General features: G+C 42.8%; 2 protein-coding genes across 3 annotated transcripts; one reads left to right on the top strand and one right to left on the bottom strand.

Annotated features, from left to right (window-relative positions):
• Positions 1-524: 524 nt before the first annotated feature.
• trim46a (tripartite motif containing 46a) lies at positions 525-8,698 on the top strand. 2 transcript variants are annotated; one of them, XM_041942996.1, is made up of 13 exons: positions 525-584; positions 1,506-1,764; positions 2,206-2,212; positions 2,530-2,712; positions 3,555-3,753; positions 3,839-3,985; positions 4,072-4,167; positions 4,497-4,750; positions 4,856-4,977; positions 5,070-5,399; positions 6,253-6,482; positions 6,618-6,685; positions 7,898-8,698. In XM_041942996.1, exons 1-13 carry the CDS (start codon positions 525-527, stop codon positions 8,343-8,345), a joined length of 2,403 nt encoding a protein of 800 aa, XP_041798930.1. In that variant the 3' UTR covers positions 8,346-8,698. The 2 variants fall into 2 exon arrangements, with proteins under 2 accessions (XP_041798930.1, XP_041798931.1); XM_041942997.1 differs by lacking the exon at positions 2,206-2,212 and having other exon boundaries at positions 2,562-2,712.
• An 8,511-nt stretch (positions 8,699-17,209) lies between these two features.
• Positions 17,210-23,275, bottom strand: slc50a1 (solute carrier family 50 member 1). Its single transcript, XM_041942800.1, has 6 exons — positions 23,069-23,275; positions 22,699-22,776; positions 22,490-22,613; positions 22,237-22,398; positions 19,719-19,838; positions 17,210-18,228 (listed from the first exon to the last, which is right to left on the bottom strand). Exons 1-6 carry the CDS (start codon positions 23,134-23,136, stop codon positions 18,121-18,123), a joined length of 660 nt encoding a protein of 219 aa, XP_041798734.1. The 5' UTR covers positions 23,137-23,275; the 3' UTR covers positions 17,210-18,120.
• Between the last annotated feature and the right edge of the window lie 762 nt (positions 23,276-24,037).

Below are 24,037 nucleotides of genomic sequence, written 5' to 3'. Positions count from 1 at the left end.
CCCCCACAAGCAAGAGGTTAATTTTGAGAAACTGAGCTGCTGATTATAAACAGGAATGATGTGTTTCAAATAAATTCAATGCATCAACCATTATTATAAGACCACGGTGAGACCGGACGGGATGATTCTACATGGTCAAATGTGAATATATGTTAAAATAAAATACCTACTGCTGTACCGTGACACCACAAAGATCCATTTTAACAACGGAACATATGAATCACTTCACGGGCAGTGCGGCTGTTATATAGCTTAAACCAGACCCTTCCAAGTCCCCCCTCCCATCCTATTCCTACCACGGCTGGACTCGTTGCTTCGGGACAGACAGAAGAGACTCGGCGTGTGCGCAACAGCACACAGCAGCCACAGAAAACAACCGACAGCTAATTTGTTATAACGGTTCACCAGCGAAGGCCCAGGCTTGCTTTCCCTCGGCTCGACCGACGCAAGCTGCTTCTGGCTTTCCTTAGAACAGACCAAAAGGTTTAATTGTTGGATTGCACAGACGGTGGCATCGTGGAGGCATGGCAGAAGCGGAGTTACAGACCTTTACCTCTATCATGGACGCGTTGGTTCGCATTAGTGTAAGTATGCCTCTCGTTATATCCCGTTATTAAATTCAACCACGTGTGCTTATTTGAAACCTTGTATTATTTTTCGCTCCCCACCACCTTCAGATTTAGCCTCGCAATTTTGCCATATTTCCTCTCGACCCATCTGAATGCACAGGTTGCGTATTAGGCGAAGGAATGTGATGCATTTCTTTCCTTCTGAGCTTCCTTTTATTTTTTGGCGTCTACTACGAATAAAGCAGGTTTGTAGTAGAGCTGTAGCACTGCAGGTGGAAACATAAAGAAAAGGCCACAAATAACACATACAAAAGCGCTGAAGCAGATAAAGCAGCGTATGTTTGATGTTTGACTGACAAAACATGTTGGCCAACAGCAGCTTCAAATACGTTCTTACCGAGGGCCTCACACGATGAGAAGGCAGGGATGAGGCGCGTTGTCATAGAAACGGGATGCTGCGTTTACTAGCTGCAGGAACAGGGCCTCCACAGCCAGCAACATTTGTGTAAAAGCGAGGTCCGCAGCCACAAAGTCAGCAGAAAAAAAAACAAAGGGCTATATTTATTTTATTGATTCGAAATGTTGCCCTTCCTCTTGGATAAAGGTCTGGTATCTGACATCAAACTGCGGTATCCAGAGATGCTAGAGATGCCAGAGCTAAATCCATGTCTGTATTTGTCATGCTACAGCCTGGCTAACACCTGAAGCCATGGAAAAGCTAGCTTCACATTTGCCCTCCCTGTGCTCTGTATATCCAACACCAACCTGCATAACCAGTGTATGCTGCAGCTCTTGACTCCTACACATCTCATATGCATTTTTTTCAGGTAACAGGAGGTGCGGAATGCAAAGAGCAGTTGATTCTTTATTTATTCTAGTGACTCAGACCTTACTGAATCCTTGTTCAGTTCTCCTTCCCCCTCTTCTTCTCTCCAGTCCAACATGAGGAGCATGGAACAGGAGCTGCATTGCCCGGTGTGTGATGAGATGGTGAGGCAGCCCATCCTTCTGCCATGCCAGCACAGTGTGTGTCTGCTGTGTGCGGCTGAGGTGTTGGTACAAAGAGGTTATCCTCCTCCAGACCTCCCACCAGAGCCCAACTCACCGGCCTCCACGCCCAACACTCGCTCTCCGCGGCAAACACGGAGACCCGCACCCAGGACCCCTGACCGCCTGGAACGGGTCCTCAGAACAGGTGGAGGATGTGGGGATTATGTGTGTGCGTGTGTGTGTTTGGTGCAACTGATGGGAATTTCAAGTGGACTTGCAAGAAACTAAATTATATCATCATGTAGCCTCGTAAAAATTATGTCATTGGGAAGCGTTGACTCAGGGGGAAGAGTGAGTAGTCCATTGATCACAGGGCTGGCAGTTCAATCCCGACCTCCTCCTGTCTACATGTTAAAGTGTCCTTGGGAAAGAAGCCAAAAATGGCTCCTGCTGATCAGATGGCAAAAACCCCATAAAAGCCTAAAATGTAGCCACTAACCAGCAACATTTAAAATGCAATGACGTGATGACGCCACAGTCAGCACTTGGGTTTCGTAGGTGATGTAGCTGACACATCGGAATCCCGCTGTGCATCCAGAGCGTCATGCATTCATCTCATGACTTATTCAAGTGCATGTAGAGCAAGGGCCACAGAGGAAGAGAGAGTCAAGGAGGCAGGAAAAACACTAAGCATCTGTCAAGCAGGTGTGTTGAGTGTAAGCAAATCTTGTTTCCTCCACACCGAGCACCCCTTTATCATTGCACTCTCTCTCTATGTATATCATATATTGTATGTGCATGTGTGTGTGTGTGAGGGACAAGCAAGAGTTCTGCTTTTCACTGTTTTTCAGCAGTCTCTCTCCTAATTTCCTCATTAACTGTCCAGTACCCCATACATATGTTCCATTCTGCAAATACTCACATTTTTCTCCCTCCATATCTCTATCCGTGTCTCTTTCTCCTTCATCTCCTCTCCTGTGCACACCTGGGCCCTTCTCCCAGTGTGCGGGACATACCCAGGGCGTAGGCGGAAGGACGCCGCCCCTCCCCCCATGCTGTTCCCGTGCCCTTCCTGTCAGCAGGACGTGGAGCTCGGCGAGAGAGGCCTGACAGACTGCCTCCGCAACCTCACGCTGGAGCGGATTGTGGAGAGGTATGCATATGCACAAACACCAAACATGCTGTATATACTGTTGCAGACAGAGTCACAGGCACAGTCGGGTGTAGTCAGAGCTGATACTGATGTTGCTATGATAATGTCTCATTATCAGCTCATGAGCAGAAATCATAAACAAAGTAATCATGGGTAAAGAAAAAAAATGTCTCTAAATCTATCCTGCAGGCAATGAAGAAAGGCAGCAAATGGAGGGGTTAGTCAATACTGCTTTATAAATGAGACAGGAAATCATTTGCTGGAATGAGTTTCAACAATGAATCTTTCCTTTACTCCTGATCCAAGGCTAAGTCTGAGAGCAGACTGCAGGGATGGCTCAAAAACTGCAGTGTACTGCACGACAGCGACTGTGGTAAAATGGTTGTGCTAAAGTTTTGTGGAGGAAGTCTGGAGTGAAATACTTCTCGTTCTGCTTTAATGCTAATCAGCCTCCTCTCTTATCAGTTCAAATAGTGAAGATCAAAGTGAGAGCAGCTGCTTTTGAAAAAAGGCTCGTGAGATGGGGAGAGAGTTATGAGGAGAGGCAGTTTCACGCACAGCAGTTTGATGAGTGCAGCTGCAGTGGTTGTGTTGGTCAGGAAAGTGTGACGGTGCATGTTTTACTGCGCAGGATGCACTAACAAGGCAGCAGCTGGTGATGTATCCAGGTCAGGCAGTTAAAGAGTTGGACTCCTAACTACTGAAACGAGAGCAGGGCAAACTCAGATGAGCTCAGTCTTCCCTTTCTTAACTTTGATGCACTCCCTCTTTCTTGCTTTCTCTTCAGCTGCAGAACTGTTTAGCCCTGCCCTTATCACCCTGTCCCCCTGTCTGCCCTTTAGGTACAGGCACACAGTAAGTCTGGGCAGCGTAGCCATCATGTGTGGTTTCTGTAAGCCTCCCCAGTCTCTGGAGGCCACTAAAGGCTGTGCTGACTGCAAGTCCAACTTCTGCAACGAGTGTTTTAAACTCTACCACCCCTGGGGAACCCCTCGAGCTCAGCACGAACACATTCTACCCACCAACAACTTTCGGCCGAAGGTTTGCCTGTTTTTGTGTTTTGTGCATCATAAACAGGAGCTTCTCTTCTACTGTCATTGCACCTTAATTATCTTTTGTTCTCCAGGTCCTAACGTGCACAGAGCATGAGCAGGAGAGGCTGCAGTGGTACTGCCGTAACTGCCAGAGGTTACTGTGCCCACTCTGTAAGCTCCGTCGTGTCCACCATGGACACAAAGTGTTGCCTATTGCACAGGCCTACCAGGCCCTCAAGGTGACTTTGTGTGTTGTCTGTTTCCACTGTGTTCAGATCCTGATGCTGACAGCACTGAAATCTCAACTTTTGTTTTGGTCTTACAGGACAAGGTCACCAAGGAAGTCAACTTCATCCTGGCCAACCAGGAGACAATACAGAGTCAGATCACTCAGCTGGAAGCTGTCATCAAACAGATGGAGGTGAATGATCTTTCTCTGTTTTGTACTACCTCTGGTTTGTCAAAGTCATTTTTCCCTCATACTGTATCTTTGTACAGGTGCATTTGTAAGAGGCTTTCCTGCATTATTTTGTTGGGCTCAATGGACCTGACCATCCCATGCAGCTGTCAGTTAAATACACGTTTCCTTGCAAAAACCAAAATTTTTCCTACTTTTTTTTATTGTACTTTAATACAATGGTAATCCATCCCCAGTAGTATAAATCCAGTGCAATGGCACATTCCTGTGTTTCTGTGTTTATCAGTCCTAATCTGCCCACTCTTTGGGGTTCCCTGTCTGTCTGTCTCCAGGCGAACAGCGCAGTGGCTCTCCATCAGCTGACCCACTGCATCCGAGAGCTGGGAACAGCCGTGGCAGAGCGTCAGGGGGCTCTGGCTCTGGCCCTGGAGGGATCCCGCAGCAGGAGGGAGGCGGCCCTGTCTGCCCAGGTCTCAGAGAGGCGAGGCCTGCTGGAGCACGCGGGCCTGATGGCCTACACGCAGGAGCTGCTCAAGGAGACCGATGCGCCCTGCTTCGTACAGGCTGCCAGAGTCACTCACAGCAGGTAACACACACATACTTAACGCTTAGGAGGAATGATGTGGTTAGATTTGACATCTCTTCTTTTAACTCTCTGAATAAAATGTTCTGTGTGTCTTTCCCTCTGCAGGTTGGTGAAGGCTATAGAAAACATCCAGTGTTTCTCTCTCTCTGCTGACCCCTCCTTCAGACACTTTCATGTAGACGCAACCAAAGAGGTCAAGCTCATCCATGCCTTGGAGTTCATACGTGGTAGGCCCTTTCTTTCTGTGACGTGAGCCATGTAAATGAAGAAGGCAAATAAACAGAACCAGCATCTCTCTGTCGCTTCGTCTCCTCCACAGCCCCGCTGGCTCCAGTCATTGACACTCAGAAGACGCTTGCTTATGACCAGCTGTTTCTGTGCTGGCGCCTCCCTCAGGACTCGGCCCCAGCTTGGCACTTCTCTGTTGAATACCAGCATCGAGCGGGAGGGGCTGCAGCCACGTGGGGTGGCATCAGATCCCCTAACGCCGCGACAGCTTGGCAGCGCCTGGATGAAGTGAGAGGGACCAGCGCTGTCGTAGATCGACTGCAGATCAACAGCGTGTATGTGCTCAGGGTGAGAGGCTGCAACAAGGCCGGGTTTGGAGAGTACAGTGAAGAGGTTTACCTCCACACTCCACCAGCACCCGGTGAGATATGTGCATGTATTATATTACAATGTTTATTTGTTTTATTGTTTTTTTTATTTTTTACATTTGATTCACAACAAAAAACTCATCTTTCCATTCTTAAAAAAATCAGGCCGTTCCTTGTTTCCACTGCTGTTCCAGCGAATTAATGAATTTATAGGAAAGATGTGTTCTGTATAAAGTAATGTGGCTAAAACTGGATTTATTTTTTTAAATTTGTGAACAATGTTGGTTTGGATTGATAGCAAGAATAAACTGTTGGCAGATTTTTAGCTTTGATATTTTTCCAGTATTGTCATATTTCAATTGATTGACTAATCTTGATATTCCTTTTCTCTCCATCCCTTCATTTCCTCCATTCCCACTTTATTTTTTTATTTCAGCTTCTGCACCAAACCTTCCTTTTTCTGTTATGCATTCCAGTTTCATCCCAGTCAGACTCTTTCTGCTTCTGTCTGTCTTGCTACAGGTCTGTCATTCTTCCTTTATATTGTCCATTGTTTCTCTTGACACAGTCATTCCTTCACAAAACGCATTTGATCAAAATTCTATCATCTCGGTTGAAACAATACGTAGGTAGAGTGAATGTTACCTCTGCTCTGTTTCTCACATTTTCCACCACTTCCTACTTTTCCTCTGGACTACACCTTTTCTCTCTATCTGCCTTTCTCCCACTTGTCTTTAGCTCTTTCTCCATATGTGTTCAGACTTGCTGTAGCCTGACTGTCCCAGCTTCAGGATCTAACCCTGCCTCCGTCTCCTCCTTTCCTTTACCCTTTACCTTCCTCACCACCTCTCTCCCTCTTTACTCCTCCTTTCCCTCCTGATACGCCTCGTTTTCCTGTCCTCTCAGTGTTGAGTTTCTCCTTGGACTCACGCTGGGGGTTGCATGCTGACAGGTTGGCGTTGGGTAGAGGCCAAACGTACGCTCGCAGTGTGCCAGGCCTCTCTCTGCTGCAGGCCGCCGACCGCACGCTCACTTCTTGCCACTTGACCTCTGACCTGCTGGTGGCTGACCTGGCTGTCAATCAGGGCAGACACTACTGGGCGTGCTCTGTGGAGCCTGGCTCCTACCTGGTAAAGGTGAGAGGGGATGCTTATTGATCAGCTGGTTTGACATTACAATGTGCTGTACATATTGAATCAGCGTTACCTTACGTGCTGACTCAAAATGGATGCGACGAAAGCTTTCAGTCTCTCTGATTGTCTCTCTTGCAGGTGGGAGTAGGGCAGGAGGCTAAGCTGCAAGAGTGGTTTCATCTCCCCCAGGATATGGCCAGCCCGAGGTAATTAAATCAAACCATCTTAAATATAGAATTTACTTTAATTGTCACCACCAAGACTGCTTCACAGACCAATTTTTGTTTTGTATTTCAATATAATAAACTGAGCCACAAATACAGACAGGTATGAATGGGATTTTACCTCTGTCACACTGATTGATAGAGTTCTTGATGATGTAAGTACATTCATTAACACACGCTGTACGAACGGTTAGGAGCCACAACAGCATTATTCCTTTCTACATACTTGAAGCAGCACTAATTGGTTTTCCATTGATTTTTTTGCTCCTGCGCGGCATGAGAACAACCTGTAAACACAACACTGATGTAAATATTAGTGCAGCTTTTCAGTATGTAAGACCAGTGAATAGTACACACTCTTTAGTGCATTCTATTTGGTACATAAAATACACCATATTCTTTAACTTGATCCATCCAAGTAAAAGTGACTTAAAAACAATAGATATTTATTTTTCTGTCACTTACACAGCTGATTTTTTGTGTTTCTTGACTACATGATCTGTATAGTTAAATTTGTGCACACTAAGGACACAGCAGATATACAATCTACTAGTGTGTAGTAAGAGCAGTTCCAACAGAGGAATAAGGTCACAGTTGGCACGAGGGGACAGTCTTGGATTATGCTTTTTAGCTTTCAAAACAGGTGTGAAAAAGAAATGTTATTGTCATTGAGGTGGAATGCTAGAATTAAAGTCCTACCGTATTCAAGTATATTAGCACTGCTGGCTTACTGGAGGTTTCCAGCAACAGCTGAAAGAAGACTTTGTCAATTATGCCCTGAACCTCTGAGATGCACCAGTTATAGATATCAGGGAAGCCAGCTCGCTAAATATTTTAAAAAGAAAGCTAAAAATGTATCTGTTCACATTAGCCTCTCACTGGCCTTTCCTGATACAGACCTGAAGCTCATATACAGTACCTTTTATGAACTTTGTTTATTATTATTATTATTATTATTATTATTATTATTATTATTATTATTATTATTATTATTATTGTTGTTATTATTATTATTATTATTATTATCTAGTGGGTTTTATTCTCCATCTACGTATCTTTGTCTTATTTTTGCAAGTATTGTCAAATGCTATACAACTACTGTTTTACATTATTACTGTTACATGCATTTCTCTCCTTAGTGTAGTTTTTCCCTTGTACAGCCTAATATACTCCTCCCCTCTGTTTCCCCCCCAGGTGTGATCCAGACAGTGGCCATGACAGTGGGGCAGAGGATGGCCAGGACTCCCCTCCCTTCTGCTTCCTCACAATGGGCATGGGCAAGATCCTGCTTCCTCAAGGACATGGTCACAGTCAGAGCCAGGGGGAGAGCCACAGCCAGGGAGGAGTGCACTCCCACAACAGCAGCCACAGCAACCTGCCTCACCCTCACACTGCCCCGCTGCCACCCCGACTCGGAGTGTGTCTGGACTGTGACAAAGGACGTGTCACCTTCTACGACGCCCACTCGTTGCGGATCCTGTGGGAGGGACACGTGGATTGTTCAGCTCCGGTGTGTCCGGCCTTCTGCTTCATCGGCGGAGGGGCCCTGCAGCTGCAGGACCTCGTGGCGAATCAGAACATCGAGGAGCCGCCGCCACGGAGGGTAACTATCCAAACATGTGCAAAAAATCTCAGCAAATAAATTGTGGTGCGACGGCAGTTTATTGGGTGCAGTTCAACCGGTGTTCAAAGTTTCTCTTCTGTCTGTAGAGCTAAAGGTGGTTTATATTCACCACTTAATGTGAGCTGATAATTAATTGCCTTGATCCTGTCAAACTTCGATACTTGATTGAACTGTAACTACTAAGTATGGTTATTTTTTTCCATTAATTGAGATTTTTAAGATCTGACTATAAATATCTCACGTTGTTTTGCATTTGCACTTAGCCTGAAAATATTAAATCTATCTTTTGGCGTTACTTATTTAATATATTTTCTCCTTTTTTCCCTCCTTGATTATGCAATGCTCCTATGGACATTGTGGCTGAAGTGATTTTAGACTATGCAGAATTCTGTTGATGAGGGTGAGCTGAACACCTTTATAACAGGTTAACAAAATCTGTTTCAGTGTAAGAAAAATCTGCCCTCCTTTTACACTTGTCCTAATTTGTCCCAGAATGACTGGACAACAAATGTTGCATGCAAGTGTAACTAGGATTCATATGCAGATAACTGTCACCTTGTAAAAGCACCTCAGATGTACTGTATGTCTAATTTTATATCTTTATTTTTTTTTAAGTAGCCTCAACAAGCATTAACAACGTGTATATAATTCAGAATTACAGAATGTGACTATTCTTCGATCATTGAATTGAAGCTCTGCTGGCTTGTGTCAGGATCACGTGTCTCGCTGTCTAAACAGTCCCAGTTGGTATTTTATATATTCGCTGTTTTGCATTTCAAAAAGGACGCGTGTGGCATTTTGTGCTCACATGCTCACAGTTGCCTCTGTGTTTTCAGATTACAAGAGAAATCAAAGTAAAAAAGGTTCTGAAGAATAACGCAGTTTGACTTAATAACATGAATACATTTCAGTGTTTTGCATTTTGATGAAAGTTAGAAATGTGGATGGCCTACTTGTCCAGTATTAAACTGTGGTGTCCGAGTGATTTGCACATACATATTAATGATGAAATGCCACCTTAAAGGAGGTGGATGAATGACAAGGTAACCAGCTAAAGTAGGGTAATGACAGCAGGTCTTTTTTATGAGCTCTGGTTGACTTTAAATGTGACTTTCTTTTCTATTCTAGCTGTTGTTTTTCTTACTGCAAGTGACAGTAGCTCATTTATTTACTGACTTAAGCTGATTCACCATTGTGTTTGGGGAATGTAAGAGCCCAGTTATGCGTCATTTCAATGCAACAGATTGTCTATATTGCAATATTTTCAAATCGACTGGCTCTGACTGTATTTTGATATATAGTATGATTTTTCCGGTGTGTATGTGAGCTCTGGCTGTGACTTTCATGCTTTCTGTTGTGTGTATGTGTGCGTCCTGTCTTGAATGGCGTGTCTACACTCCTCTACTTGTGTTACAGCACAGCACTTGAATGACTTTAGACTGTAGCATCACAGAAATCAGAATCTCTTAATTTAGATTTATCCTTAATGGCAGAATGTTTCTATCATGTCATGAGAAAAACAATAAATGATTGAGAACTGTAACATGGAGTCACTTTGTGTTAATAATGAAAGTGTGATATTGTTGTTAAATGCTGTGATTTCTTTTCCCTGCTCTCAGAAACATGAGCAAATTCTCTGAATAATATCGTTCATAATTTGCTTTTCCTGACACAGTTCAGAAAGGAACCCTTTTCTTTAATGTCTGACGTTCTGCTTTGTTTTGTCTCTTGGTTGTAAACCTCTTTTATTTTCATCACCGCCTGTCATTTTCCTGCTGTACAGCCAGAATGATAAACAAGTTTTTGTTCAAGTACAACTGTCAGTTTAAGTGTCACGTGCCACAGAGTTGTCACATTTTGAATGGCTGTGAACTGCAGAACAATACTCTAAGAGGGATTATGAAACCAGCCTCTCCTTGCTCAAATGTCATGGAAAAACGGATGCGTCTATGAGTGTGCTGTGCCTCTCTGCATGTAAGGGCAAGCGTGGCCTTAATCACTTGAGTGTGCCGAAGCTGCATGAACACGTAAAGTGCATCTTTTGTGCGAGAGGGCTTATAAATATAATCAACCTATTTTGAACAGTGCCAGAACACACCTTATAGGACACCTGATACAGAACGACAGCAACAGGAGGAGGCGAGCTAAGAGCTCAACAGCTGTATTCTGTGTGAACAGAAAACAAGGCAGGAGAAGGCGAGCAGGTTGGACTGGAAGTTGGAACATTGTTTTGACGCCCAGACAGTGACAAATAGGGATGTTACACAAAGGTAAAAGAGTCAAAAAAAAAAAAAAAAGGTATTGTGTCACATCAGCCGGGAGATTTCACAGTCAAACCAGTGCTGGAGCTCTCGAAGTACGACCTGTCTGCTGCAGGAGTTTGCAATAATAGAAACTTACCATTAGGGGGCGACATTGTTTGTGCTTTGTTGATTATCCTTTGTCCTGTGTAAAAAGTTAGTCAGCAACAGGTGCGCTGTGTGTCAGCACTGACTTGTCTAATCAGATCTGTGATGGCAGGTCACACAGTGCATGTTAAGAGCTCTCAGCTTCTGTGTAGCTACTCTCAGCCAACCTTTGCACCCTTCACTGTGTTACACCTGGAAGAATATTTCTCTCCCTGGTCTAATTCCTCTTTCTCTTTTTTTCTCTTTTTGTTGCGCCCAATTTTTTTTGTCAGTGACACTGCATATAAATCAACATGAATTAAAAGGCACATTTAGCTTGCTAAAGTGCTATAATTAGCTCGACTAATTCGCATCTGCAGTCTCTTGACAGAATGCACCTGCATGTTGTTGTAGTCAGCTATATTGAATTTTTACCACACATGCCAAAAGTGACATAATACAAAAGAGCAAGACAAAACCTCCCACAGATCAAAAAAAATAAACAAAAGAAATCTACATTAGTCTCACAAGAACTTTAAGCACAGTCACACTTCATTGCAAGATGAATTCCACCTCCACAGGGCTCTGGTTCCAGTGTGATTACATTGTCTCTTAGCTACAGCTCAGTTTAGTTTACACATGTTTACCCCAAAGAGCTCCTCCCCACAAAAGTCAAGCCAGGGTTTGTCTGTGTGTTTGCACGCAAGCAGGGTGGTGTGAAGTTCACCTGAATCTTGTGGTGAAACTTTATCGGTCTTGTAAGATCATTTGATGGAGGAGTTGATCAATTGCCTGATGACGAAAAAGATAGGTTAAGATGAATAAGCGACAAAACCTGGAAATTTAGAATTTCAGATAGCGGTGGAATTATCTTATCTCCAAGTATTTCATATATATCAAGATAAACCTGCATATGTCATTTTTCATGCTTACAATCTACAGTCACTGAGTCATTAGCTGGGATAAAACTACAGTATTTGAATAGCTAATAAAGCGTTGTTTCATGTGTTAGAGTTGAATGAGGCAAAAAATGCTGAGTGCCATGCAGAATAAGTTCCACACACATTGAGAGGTAGCAACTTCCAAATGTGCATACAGTGCAGGAAGCTGCAGAAATGTTTGCTAATGCAAGCACAGACTCCAAGTCCCCTGAACAGCTGTGTCTCCTGTCTTTCCTCAGCACCTCTGCACATCACAGCAGACGTCTATGTCCTGCGCGCGCGCGCGCGCGCACACACACACACACACACACACACACACACACACACACACACACTCACTCAGACACGTTCTACTCCCCCAGCATTCACTCTGCAAGTTCCAACTACGGTCCATACTTTTTTCTCCAAAAGAAAAAATGTCTGTAAAACTGTCAAACTAAACGGATCTCCACCGCTCACTCAGGGTTGTGAACCTCACCAAAAAACCCATTTTGTGTGTCACTGCATCGAAATCCATACACACATGCAATCAGATCCTTATCCACTTCACACGGTTGCCATTCAAAAACTCTTCCAAATCCACACTGACACATGTGCACGCACAGATCTGCCACATGTGTGTGTTCTGGACGGACGCCAAGCTGGGAGAGCATGCTCAGACAGGACCGAAGCTCCTCAGGCTCTGTGAGTGTTTATGTGTGTGTGTGTGTCTTTTTTAGACAGGAAAAACATTAACTCTCCATAAAGTTGTCAGCTGTACTGTACCACCTGTTTGGCTTGATTTTTAATTGCTTTCCCGACAACTATGAGCTGCTTTTTGCGGCTGTATTTACTATACAAGTATTAGAATTAATGCACAGAATGAGTCTGTGAGTTTAATGCAAGTGTATTTGAAAGCAGCAAAACGCAATGACAGATGTAACTTTAATGAAATAAGTTAAATTAAACTTGCTTGGCACAGGTAACGCCGCTGTTGGGTCCAGTGGTGTCAAGATATTGAAGCTCGGATATGTTTTGCTGGTAAAACAGAACGATGCCTGACAAATGATTTATATCAAAGGCAAAACGTGTATGTTGACAGTGTTTTGGTTCCTAAGCTGCCCTCTGACAGCTTAATGATTAGCTGTCCAAATATCACTTCACTCACTGTTCCCATTCTGAAGGGCGGCAGAAGCAGAGGGAGGACGAGGAAGAGGATGGAGGAGGAATGAGAGGGGAGCAAAACAATCTGGGAGACAGGACATACTGAACCACACTACAACCCTTAGGACACACCGGAGGGCTGCCTGTAAATCTATTTCTGTGGCAGAGCTACAGAGCAAAGGTCTTTCAGCACCAACTGCTAGCAGTGAACGAGCTGAAGAGTCACATTTTTGCACGCGCGATTGTGTGTGAAAAACAGGAAGGTGGTCTTTGTGTGTTACCTGCGTTGCGTGCAAGTTGTTGCGTGAGCCCCTCAGCTGCGTACTTACCAGGCTCTGAGGAGAAAAGTGCTGATTATAAAACCAAAATAAAGGTGGAGAAGCTGGTAAAACTGGGAATAGAAAGCCACTTGTTGCTCCCTGCATATGGTCCCCCCATAAATACCTACAGCACCAACTGCATTTACAAACAAGGGCTTGCATATACATGCTCACTAATAAAAAGCCATGACAGAAAGCTTTGGTGGTAATTGGGGGACTTTTATGTGTAAATCCGCAGCATATAAAAAGAGCTTGGAGTGATTTTTTCTTGGCTGAAAAATGCTTGTGTGCTCCTCTCCTCTCTTCCCTCCGTTTATAAAATCTATATAAATCTCAGACTGACTGACAGTTTCACAAGAGAGACCTGATTATCACTGCAGATGATCTGAGTGTGACTATTTCATAAATGCAGGAGCAAAACTGCAGGACCACCATGTATTTTAGAAGAGTGAAAGGTGAAGGAGGAGAGTCATTTATTGAGAAAGAGAGAGTTTAAGAAGATATGAGTGAGCGCAGTGGTTTAGGAAGTATTCTTGTATTAAGTAAAAGTACTATTTCCACACTGTAAAAAAAAAATCAAGCAAAGGTCCTGCACTAAAAATACACTTGTTAATGTCTTATTCTGCTTGACCATATCCTACAACTACTAGGGTCATTAACTAAGAGTTTACCTCAATAACCCTCTAATAACTTGATAGTAAGTAAGGCAGCTGTTGTGAATGTTGTGAATGAATAGCTTGAATAACCCTAACTCCCAGAGTAAGGTATTAATAAGTGCTTTATAATGACTAATAAAGAGTAAATGTGCGACTAATATGTATACTGATCAGCAATTAGCTAATGGTGAATATGCGCACCTTAATATAACATGTGACCATTATATCATTAGATTGTTATTACACATGCATTTATGTAAAAGATGAACTTTACTACTACGAGTATCATTATTTTCATCATGGATTATTCTGCTGTGTATGTTCTAGATTAATTGATTGACTGTTTGGTTTGTAAAAACTCTTCCAGAATTACCCAGAGCCCGAAGTGACACCTGACACCACAAAATGCTTATGTCCAACCAACAGTGCAAAATTATTAACAATAAATTAAAATAATTAAACTAATTAAAAGGAAAAGCAGCAATTCCTCGCATTTGTGAAGCTGGAACCATGACATGTTTTTGCATGAAAAATTACAATCACCAGAATGTATGTATATAAGTAGCATATTAATTTTCTATGAATCAGCTAGTTAATTAATCGAGTGTGTGTATATTGTTGGATTATTTAATCTATAACAAAACTAAACTCTTCATATGTTTTTTATGCAGAAATCTTGATGTCATACAACAAGGGACTAAAGCTATCAGATAACTGCAGTGAAGAACAGAACAATAACCCCCTCAGATGTGGTGGAGCAGAAGCAGAAAGTGACATGATAAGACTCAAGTCGAGTACGACTACCTCAAATTTTGGTGCCTCAGTAAATGTACTCAGTTACATTCCACCGCTGAGTAAAAAACATGATTTGGGAGGAGGTAGACAAAAAAAACCATGAGGAGAAAGAAATAAATGAGATGACAGTGTGTGCGAGAAGAAGAGGAACAATAGCTGACCATGGGAATAATTAGACAAACAAGGCAAGAGAGGAGGGCGACAGGGGCGGCGGGGAAGGGTGAGGGGCTGACAGGAAAACTGAGAGAAGCACATTCCTTCTTTCCCTCCTCTTCTCTTCAAAACAGCAGCTGGGACAGGTGTGCTTTTACTGATGGTAGAAAGTGCACAAGCTGCTGACTGCCCCCCCAGTGTGAATGCCGTGTGTGTGTGTGTGTGTGTGTGTTTATATGCTGAGTATGCACACTGTCTGGCTGCACACTGCATGTTAGCAGAGATTTTGTTGTGTGTAATTACGGGGGAAACAAAACCCATAGATCAGAAGTCGCCCCATCATGACAAAAATAGACGTCTGCTGAAGGCACACATGGTGTTTGTCGGGGAGAGGTTGTGGGAGTGCCTGTGTGCAAGACAACATACTGTACATGCAGTGTGTATATATGTTTAAAAGGATGTGTGCAAAAGTACAGCCAGCTTGTGTGTGTGTGTGTGTGTGTGTGTGTGTGTGTGTGTGTGGTGCTTAAGGAGACAGTCTCTACTACAGGAAACAGAGGGATCCTGTTTGTGAGTTGTTCTCATTGTTCAGCTGATTGACCCCCCCCAACACCCCTTCTCTTCCACACACACACACACACACACACACTCATATACAAAACATAAGCCCCCTGTCAGTATTTGGCTGTGGACCGAAGACATGTACACATCAGCGTGAGGACCGTGCTTTGATTTCCTGCCCAACACTTGACACGTTGTCTCTTCACAATAAAGCCGCAGTTTGTAGTGAAGGGTGTGTCCGGCCAGTCTGTTTGACTCCGTGCATTGTCCCTCCGACCTCACTGAGTCTGTCTCTTTTCACTAGAAGAATGGACAACACCCAACACTCCCTTATCGTCTCCTGGACGCATCATTTTTCATCTACCACCTAACTGACTCATTTCTGTTCACAAGGCCCCACTTTATTTCTGTGTGTACGTTGTTTATCAAAGCACATTTGCTCATATTTCTAGTCAAGAGCAGACCTGATGAGACTGACTCACTTGTCTGCAATATCCTGTTTGCTTTCACAATACACTTGTTTTTTCTTTTCTTTTTTCTTTTTTTTTTTTTTACCTTTGGTCACATTAAAACTTTATTCACAGAACAAGACAAATCCATAGAATTCCCTTTGGTGTCCCAAATTTGACTTTGTCCTTTTCTTTCCCTCCTGCTTCCTCACCTCCCACTCACATCAACACTGCCTGTCTGTTTGTTGGTAGTTACGCCACTTTGTTCCAGACTGAAATATCTCAACAACCATTGGATGGATTACCATGAACTCCTGTACACACTCATGGTCCTCAGAGGATGAATTTTACTGACCTCTCTTGCCACTGACATGTCAAAGCTTTCCCGAATAAGTGAAATATCTCAACATCTATTGGTTGGATTGCGAAAAAATATACAAACGTTCACGGTTCCCAGATGATGTATTCTACTGACTTTGATTATCCTGACTTTTCCTCTGGGGGCCACCATGAGGTTCACAGTAGGCCACAGTAGCCTGTGTACTGTCCACAAACAAACTGCAAGCGAAACTTACTCCCTACTGAGGGACACCATAGCATTCACTCTCGTAATGCCCTGACCTTTAATCTACCAATACTTTTGATTATGACCAAATATCTTAAAGACATCAGCATAAACTATACTTACATGTGCTAACTGTCAATTAGCAAATGTTAGCATGGTGGTCATACAAGCATGACACATGCTGTACACTGAGCTGAATGTTAATTTTGTAACTGTGAGCGTGTTAGCATGCAGGCATTGCTGCTGGCATGACTGTGGAGTCTCTTTTTTTATTAAACTTTCATCAGGGTACAACAGAACTACAGCACAAACCAAACCCAGTTTTCTCTTTTCCTTGTCCCAGGTTTTGCTGTTTTCCACTCCGTCTCATTTATTCATCCCTTCTGCTTCGTCTCAAAAATGCCTCCTTTTCTTTCTTGTTCCCTCTTTCAACTGTAGCTCGTTTATCTCCCACCTCCAGTCCTCTCAGCTTAGCTTTTCTACATAACACTCAATTCCAGCACAATACTGTGTTGTGTCTGTGTGCTCTTTGAGCTCAGGAAGAGAGGCCAATGTAACACACACACACACACACACGGGATGAGAACCTCTGGCGTGGCCTTTCCCACCACTGCCCTCTCTTTATCAACATACTCACACAAACAAGCTCATTCACACTGCTGCACCATCAAACAAGCTTTTGTCTCTTCTTGCACAACTACCCAAATCACTCACACACACACACACACACACACACACAGACTTGTCTTCACACATCTGCATGTAAGCTCATTACTGCGTCCAAAACAAAACCTCCAACCTACAGTGCAAATCTTCCTACTTCAGAGGGTCAAGTGCAGCTTTCTCACTACAAAAAAAACCCCTTTCGTGTCCACAAATTAACAAGCAATCAGCAAATAAAAGTCATTGATGTTTAGGGTAAAAATTTATTTACATGGCACCTTTAAAGATCTTACATCCTTCGGTAATGACACTCAGCTGTTTCATTTGCATAACATATGTCCTTATTACAGATAATAATGAGGAGACAAGCAAGACTTTATTACCATGACAACCAGCCACCAGAAAAAATAAACTTCATTCATTCTTGTAAACAAATCCTGTGGTCGTAATTTCTTTTCTTTTTCTATTTAATCTCATATCCAAGAGCTTATAAAAATAGCATTAACAATATAGTTATACCTATATATATATATATAGGAAATATGTGATCTCGGGCATTAGCCAACATACACACTGTGCATCAAAAAGAAAAAACATATAGAAAACAATTCTGGACAAACATAACTCACTGCCACTGGTGTGACTCAATATTCTGTCTGCATGGCGATACACAGGTATGAGTACCAATTAAAGAGATATGAAATCGTCATTTCCTCACTGAGCTGTGGGGAAAAATATGAAACTTGGCATTACACTGTTCCATACATGAGCATTGGAGAGCAGAGCAAATATATGTGACATTACTATAGCAGCCAGCAAGTCACAACTACACAAAATCTTTGGCTAGTATGAGGTGAGGAAGATTCAATCCACTTCACTGGATTGTGAACAAAGAGCAAGTCTCTTGACATGTTTGTGGATCAGCAGATGCCACTGATCTTTACTGGCAAACATGATCGAACAGAAGGCACTTGAAGGACACGGAGAGGAGAGGCAGGTCACAAGTTTCACAAATAGCTGCAGAAAAAACAGTTGAACTTAAATTGAGCATAATTTTCCCACTTAACTGAGTAATTGATATACCTGCCAACTAACACGAGACATTATGTCCACGTCATCTGTGGGTGAATGGAGAGCTTTGCTGCCCCCTCCCTCTATCCTCATATATGCATAGGCTTATAGGAAGGTGAGCTGTGACTGATGGATGCAAATCTCCAAAACAGGTAAAATCGGATGAGGCTGGTGAAGATGCCCGGTGCGTTTGGAACCTGGAATGAACACAAACAGGAAGAAAAAAAGGCATTACGGATAATAGCTTTCGCAATATGTACTTTTTATATATTTTTTAAAATATTTTTTCTTCATATTTTTTCTTTATATAGTCAAATTTCATTTTGCTTGTATAATATGTACATATATAGTCTACTTTTTCTTTTTTTTTTTTTGGATATTCACTACGGAAGCCGAGAACGGCCAGGTCCGTATAAATTATTTTTTTTACTGTTTTCTTGCGATAACAAATTAATTATTTCGTTATCTTGAGATAACAAAGACCGTTTTCCCGTGATAACGAATTTAATTATTTGGTTCTCAGCATAGACTGCTTCTCGATTTCGGGGTTTCTACACAGACAAATCCCTAACGAAGGCTAGTGCTAATTTAGCACGATGTAGCTTGATAAAGTGTTTATTAGCAGTGATGTGATGAGTGTGTTTACATTATGGTTAGTGCAGCACAGTGCATTACAGTGATCAACTTAAAATGTGTCTATAATCAGAGGAAGTATGCCCCTTTGTATTTAAAGTTCAGGGTTTCCCCCAGTGCTTTACACAGAATGGATCATCTTTTCTTGCCCCCCCGCCAGGCTAAGCATCGATTGTTTATGATGAACGATACCTGGTGAACAACAACTTGTGTTTAAAATCGCAGTAACTAGCAAAGCAAACCTTGCTGTCAGCAGACCTAACGAGCGCTGTTCCCACTCATGTTCCCACTACTGTATGCTGTGTTCACTCATGTCGACGAAGTTTTGTTTTGTGACAGCTGTTTTTTAGGCAATTTTAATAGTATTTTGAGTATGCTTGTGCAAACATCTTGCTGAATTAGCAGCTAACAGTAAGACATCCTAACAAACAGCACGTTTACAATCAATAACTCCGGACCGGAGCAACACACAGCCTTCAGCAACGATGACAGAGACCATTACAATGCCAAGGTGATTCCTGGTGGACTGACTGCAGCAGCTTCCTTACTTAACTGAGAGCTAACTGCAGCTGCCGTTGCTAACATAAAGTTAGCAGTGTCGGTGCTAATGTTAGCTCTGTGAGCACTCCTCTCTCCTGACTCAACTCTGAGTTGTCCGGAGCCAAACTCGGCAAGAAATCCACCTCAGCTCTGTGTTCCCTTGTCATCAAATTAACCTCCTGTTGGAGGCTCTGTGTGTAGGCTATACGGAAGCCGAGAACCAAATAATTTAATTCGTTATCACGGGAAAACGGTCTTTGTTATCTCGAGATAATGAAATAATTAAATCGTTATCACGGGAAAACGGTAAAAAAAAATTATATGAACCTGGCCGTTCTCGGCTTCCGTAATTCTCTATCTCTGCTGCTATTTTTCTTCCCACTGCTATTAAATGCTGCTGTAATGCCCAAATTTCCCCAGCTGGGGATAAATAAAGTTATTAGTTAAAAATAAAGTTATCTTATCTTATCTGTGTTTACAGATGTGACTCAGGTGCATATTTGCTTCGTCTTACCACAATATAGTAGTCGTTCAGCTGGAGGCCGTAGAAAACCCAAGAAGTTGAAGTGAACAAGGTGGCTACAGTCAGGGGGAAGGACAAGCGCTGCACGTCACCACTGCGCACTATTTCTACCTAAAAGGGAGGAGAGAGAGACAATCAGTAAACAAATTAAATGCTTAAAGCTTTTATATTCACAATGGATGAAGTTACTGTGTGTAATGTTAAATCTCTGCAGTTCCCCTCTGCTCTACCGAGCATTTTAGCAACTTTCAGTACATTGTTTTGGTATAACAGCTGGCAACTTTATTGTGTTGCAGGCAGCTGCTTTCAGCAAAAATCCCTGATAAACCAACAGTACTGGCTCATCAACAAGTCAGCAACTAGTTAGTGAACATAGTGGAGCATTGAGCGAAACCAACACACTTTTTAAAGGCCAACCAACAATCTTTTTAAGGCGATAATGTTTCGTGTTTACAGCTTGTTGCGCAGTCTTCCAGCAGAGACTGTCTGAAAACATGTACTGGTCTTTTATTTTTTTTACTTTATTAAACCTTTATTTTGCCTGGAAAGACATTAAGAACAATTTCTTATTTAAAATGATGCATTTTTGGAATAATGCTAAGTGGCAACATAAAATCATGTACAGTGTAGGGAAAAAACAGCAAGTAACTGAGGGGATGAGGCACAAACAGACAGAGACAAAGAAAAACAGGAAGAGGCAGATGAGGGAAAGAAAGGCAGGAAACTGACTGGGGATCAGTGGGAGCTATGAGGCAGATGGAGGGAAGGAGACAAACAGGATAGTAGACAGAGAACAAGACAAGATGACTCAAAGAGACAAAAGGAAAGAGAGAAAAAAAGGGGATTTATTCCTTCATTAGTGAATAGCGCACGTGCAGAGTTGACCGAGTTGACTGAACAGATGCTGCCTGCTGTCTGTACACAAGTTCAGTCAGGCATATGGTCGGAGAAGAAGACTACATATGGACTGAATACAGCCAGTACATACACCTGTGTTTCAGTGAGTAATACTTATACAAGCTGTGATACATGCAGGAGACAGCTTTAATAACGCACTCAGTGCTTAGAAACAACTGCTACCTCTGCTCTAAAATCCTGGGATCAGTCAGTCAACCCTGACCCACCTGCAGCGGGTCCAGGACCCCACAGCCAGGCTCCTGACAGGCATCCAGAGGAGAGACCATGTTACCCCAAGCAGCATCCTCTGAGGCTGAAAAATGAAGCCAACGAGGAAGTGCCAAAAACTGCAGTTTCTTGAAATGGCCACTTGAGGCTGGCTCCAAAAGCGAGTCAACCCCCATAGACCCCAATACTAAAATGTCAAAGTCTACAGCAGAAATAAACATGTTTACTAAATGATTATTATGGGCATGGCCACTTTGAGTGATAGCTAGCTACGAGGTTTTAGTAACCAGGCTTTGTTCGCTGCCTCAGCCACGCCCACACTAAGATTTTTGACTTGTGCCTATGTGTTGTGTACTTGTGCCTATGAGCTGTGTGCATTGATGTTTATGTCTGTGTTCCTTATATTTGTGATTTCAAGTACTAGATCTGATCTGTACAGCACATTGCTCATTGTGGGTTGTTTTTAAACATACTTTATACATAAATTCGGCTTTACTTGACTAAAAACTTTATTTGCAGGCTGCACAGTATGAAGCTCTTCTAAGCTAAAATCAACTCTTGCATTAACAGGTCACTTAAAGTCAACATTTCCCCATCGTAGATTAATTATGCAGCCCTGAGGTGCACATTTCCCCATTTTAACTTGAGTGCTCATAAGCATGAACAACACATTTAAGAGGTCACTGATTGCACAATGTCAAAGGTGCACTTAGTTGTGCAACGAGCTCATTGACTGGTTCTTCTGGATTTTAATGGGCAGAAAAAACAGCCATGACTGGTTACCATGAATGACCGCGTCCACTTTGAGGTGAGCAATAGCTCACCAACTTCACCACTTATCATCTTTCAGCAGAACTGCTGCATAATAAATAATATCTTACAACAATTACATTAAAATCAAAAGACTTCATTTTGCTTGCTACTGCCATGCCACAAACATCTATTCGATGTATATTAGGGCGATTAACTGATTAATTATTAAATATCTTCCAGAGTCCCAGTACATGGTTTAAACCTGCTAGTTTTGTCCTGCAGAACTTGCAATTAACTGCAATGTAAAATACAGAAAAACATCCAATCCTCATATTTGAAAGGCTGCGACCAACAAGGGCTTTTGATAAATTACTTAAAAGACAGATAAGCTGACAGTTAATTTTCTGTCGAAAAAAAACAATGAAGCCTCTGGTCTTTTCACCACTTGTGTGCCAGTCTGATAATGTGCTTATTGGATAAAAGATATTTGGTTACAATTATTACCAGAATAGACCACACTACAATTAAAAAAAAAAAAAAACATTATCTGTGACACCAGTGAGGCGAGTCAGCTCGTTCGGCTTTCTACATGTGTGTATGTTATGTTTATGTGTAAAGCGTGTGAGCGTACCAGGTCGGTGAGCGGGGACAGGTACATGCTGACTGTGACCACACTGCAGGTGAGGCCTAGCTGACTGAGGCGAGTGTCACCCTCGGGCAGAAACATGGCAAAGTAAAACCAACCGCAGGTCAGCACCATGCCTGCTCCTAAGGTCTCGGACATCACGAGCCTCTGAAACACACACACACACACACACACAGATGCTGAGAGACAGGTGTGCGCACCACAAATAATGTTGAGGTATACTTGAGGCCCTGCTGACCTTCTGTTTTGTGTAGTGGAGGTACACAATGATGTAGAGGATCTGGAGTAGAGCTCCAATAAAGTTAACCAGGACGATTGTCTGATCTCTCTTCAGAATCCCATAATACAACCAGCCCAGGTTACTATGGAAACGAGGCAGCATTAGATGTGCTGTCCTGAGCAGGACGACAATGCTACTGAAATGATAACAATGAAAGATCAACACACTTCAGACACGTGGTGAGGAAGGGGAGAAACTGGATGTTATCAGCACTTTTGGAGTCTCGCATCTTCTTCAGGTCGGTCCTAGAAACACACACACGTGCACGCGCACACGAACGCGCGCACAAACACACATGCGCAGAGGAAGGCAGAGAGAGATCAGCACAGTGACAGACAGGCCTACTTCTGAAATAAACAAACCAAATAAATCACATGATCAATCTGGAGGCAGACATTGCGCTACCATCCCTGCAGCTGATCTGGGTTCAGACAAGCGAGTGAAAAAGTGCCCTCGCGTTATTTACCAAACCGAGTAACAGGAGCAAATGAGACTGAAACATTGCCATGCAGGATGATGACAAGCAACTCAACTTACAGTCCAGTCGAGAACATCCCGACTGTAAACACGATGCAGGCCCATGACAGAAGCTGCAGCAAATCCATGGAACGGGAGAAAAAAATACTAACACACTGCCCGGTTGTGTATTTTACGTGCAACGTATGCGTCTAGGAACGAATGCTTGAACTGCATGGAATTAAAAGCCGGAATAAAACTACGCTGACGCCTCTTCGTCTCACTCTGGTTCCGTGTTTGCAGTCAGCGTACACAGCGATTCTGCGCTCTGATTGGCTATGAGAACAAACCGTTGGGGTGAATTTGCTCCAATAGGGTGCTCAAACGATTGGCGGACGTCGCGCTTTACGTCATCACGTTCATATAATTTTGCAAGTCCACGAGGAATATTTTTACTCTAGGATGGCGACGGCATGACTACAATGACTATTCTGCCTCTGATTGGCTTCCCCTGATTTTTTTAGAATAATCTTAACCAGTCATAAGTCCTAATGTCTAAACCCAACCAACCAAACCAACGAAGGCTGCTGGTACTGGCCAATCAGAGGCAGAGTTGGTGGGGTCGTGCCCTCGGCATCCTAGTTAAAAAAAATATTCCAGTGGGGCATCCTATGGATTTTGACCTCAGTGTGATGGATGGAGGGAAGCTGTGCTGGGACAAGTTAGGTTACGCAGTGGGAGTTCATAACAGTTCAACTAAACTTTATTCATCTCAAAATTCAGTGGTAGAAATAAATAAAATAAAAAAGAAGAGGCAAGATGAACTGCTGAATATACATACTGCAGCTCCTCAAAACGTAGATGGGGCAATAAAGGTGCATCTTAAAAAAACCTGTAGATTTCAGTTTATGATATTTTGTGTTATGTGTATTGTATGCATGCATGCAGTACTTTCATATCAGTTTGAATCAGTAGCTCCTGATCTGGGGTTCAGGTTAGGGCACTCCAGTGATTTTACACAAGAAGTTTACTTAACTCTTCATAGTTGGT

This window comes from Chelmon rostratus, chromosome 8 (assembly GCF_017976325.1).
Source record: "Chelmon rostratus isolate fCheRos1 chromosome 8, fCheRos1.pri, whole genome shotgun sequence".
NCBI classification, from domain to species: domain Eukaryota; kingdom Metazoa; phylum Chordata; class Actinopteri; order Chaetodontiformes; family Chaetodontidae; genus Chelmon; species Chelmon rostratus.
The sequence above is the reverse complement of the archived record's forward strand: the minus strand, read 5'-3'. Positions and strand labels throughout refer to the sequence as shown.

Bases quoted from the DNA above. Each gene is read 5' to 3' on its own strand.
- slc50a1 (XM_041942800.1), bottom strand. From the start codon at position 23,136: ATGGATTTGCTGCAGCTTCTGTCATGGGCCTGCATCGTGTTTACAGTC. The intron at 19,839-22,236 runs GTACGCTCACAC...CCTCCCTTTTAG, and splicing joins TGTCCCCGCTCACCGACCTG to GTAGAAATAGTGCGCAGTGG. The intron at 18,229-19,718 runs GTAAGACGAAGC...TGTTCATTCCAG, and splicing joins TGAACGACTACTATATTGTG to GTTCCAAACGCACCGGGCAT.
- trim46a (XM_041942996.1), top strand. From the start codon at position 525: ATGGCAGAAGCGGAGTTACAGACCTTTACCTCTATCATGGACGCGTTG. The intron at 2,713-3,554 runs GTATGCATATGC...TCTGCCCTTTAG, and splicing joins CTGGAGCGGATTGTGGAGAG to GTACAGGCACACAGTAAGTC. The intron at 3,754-3,838 runs GTTTGCCTGTTT...TTTGTTCTCCAG, and splicing joins CCAACAACTTTCGGCCGAAG to GTCCTAACGTGCACAGAGCA.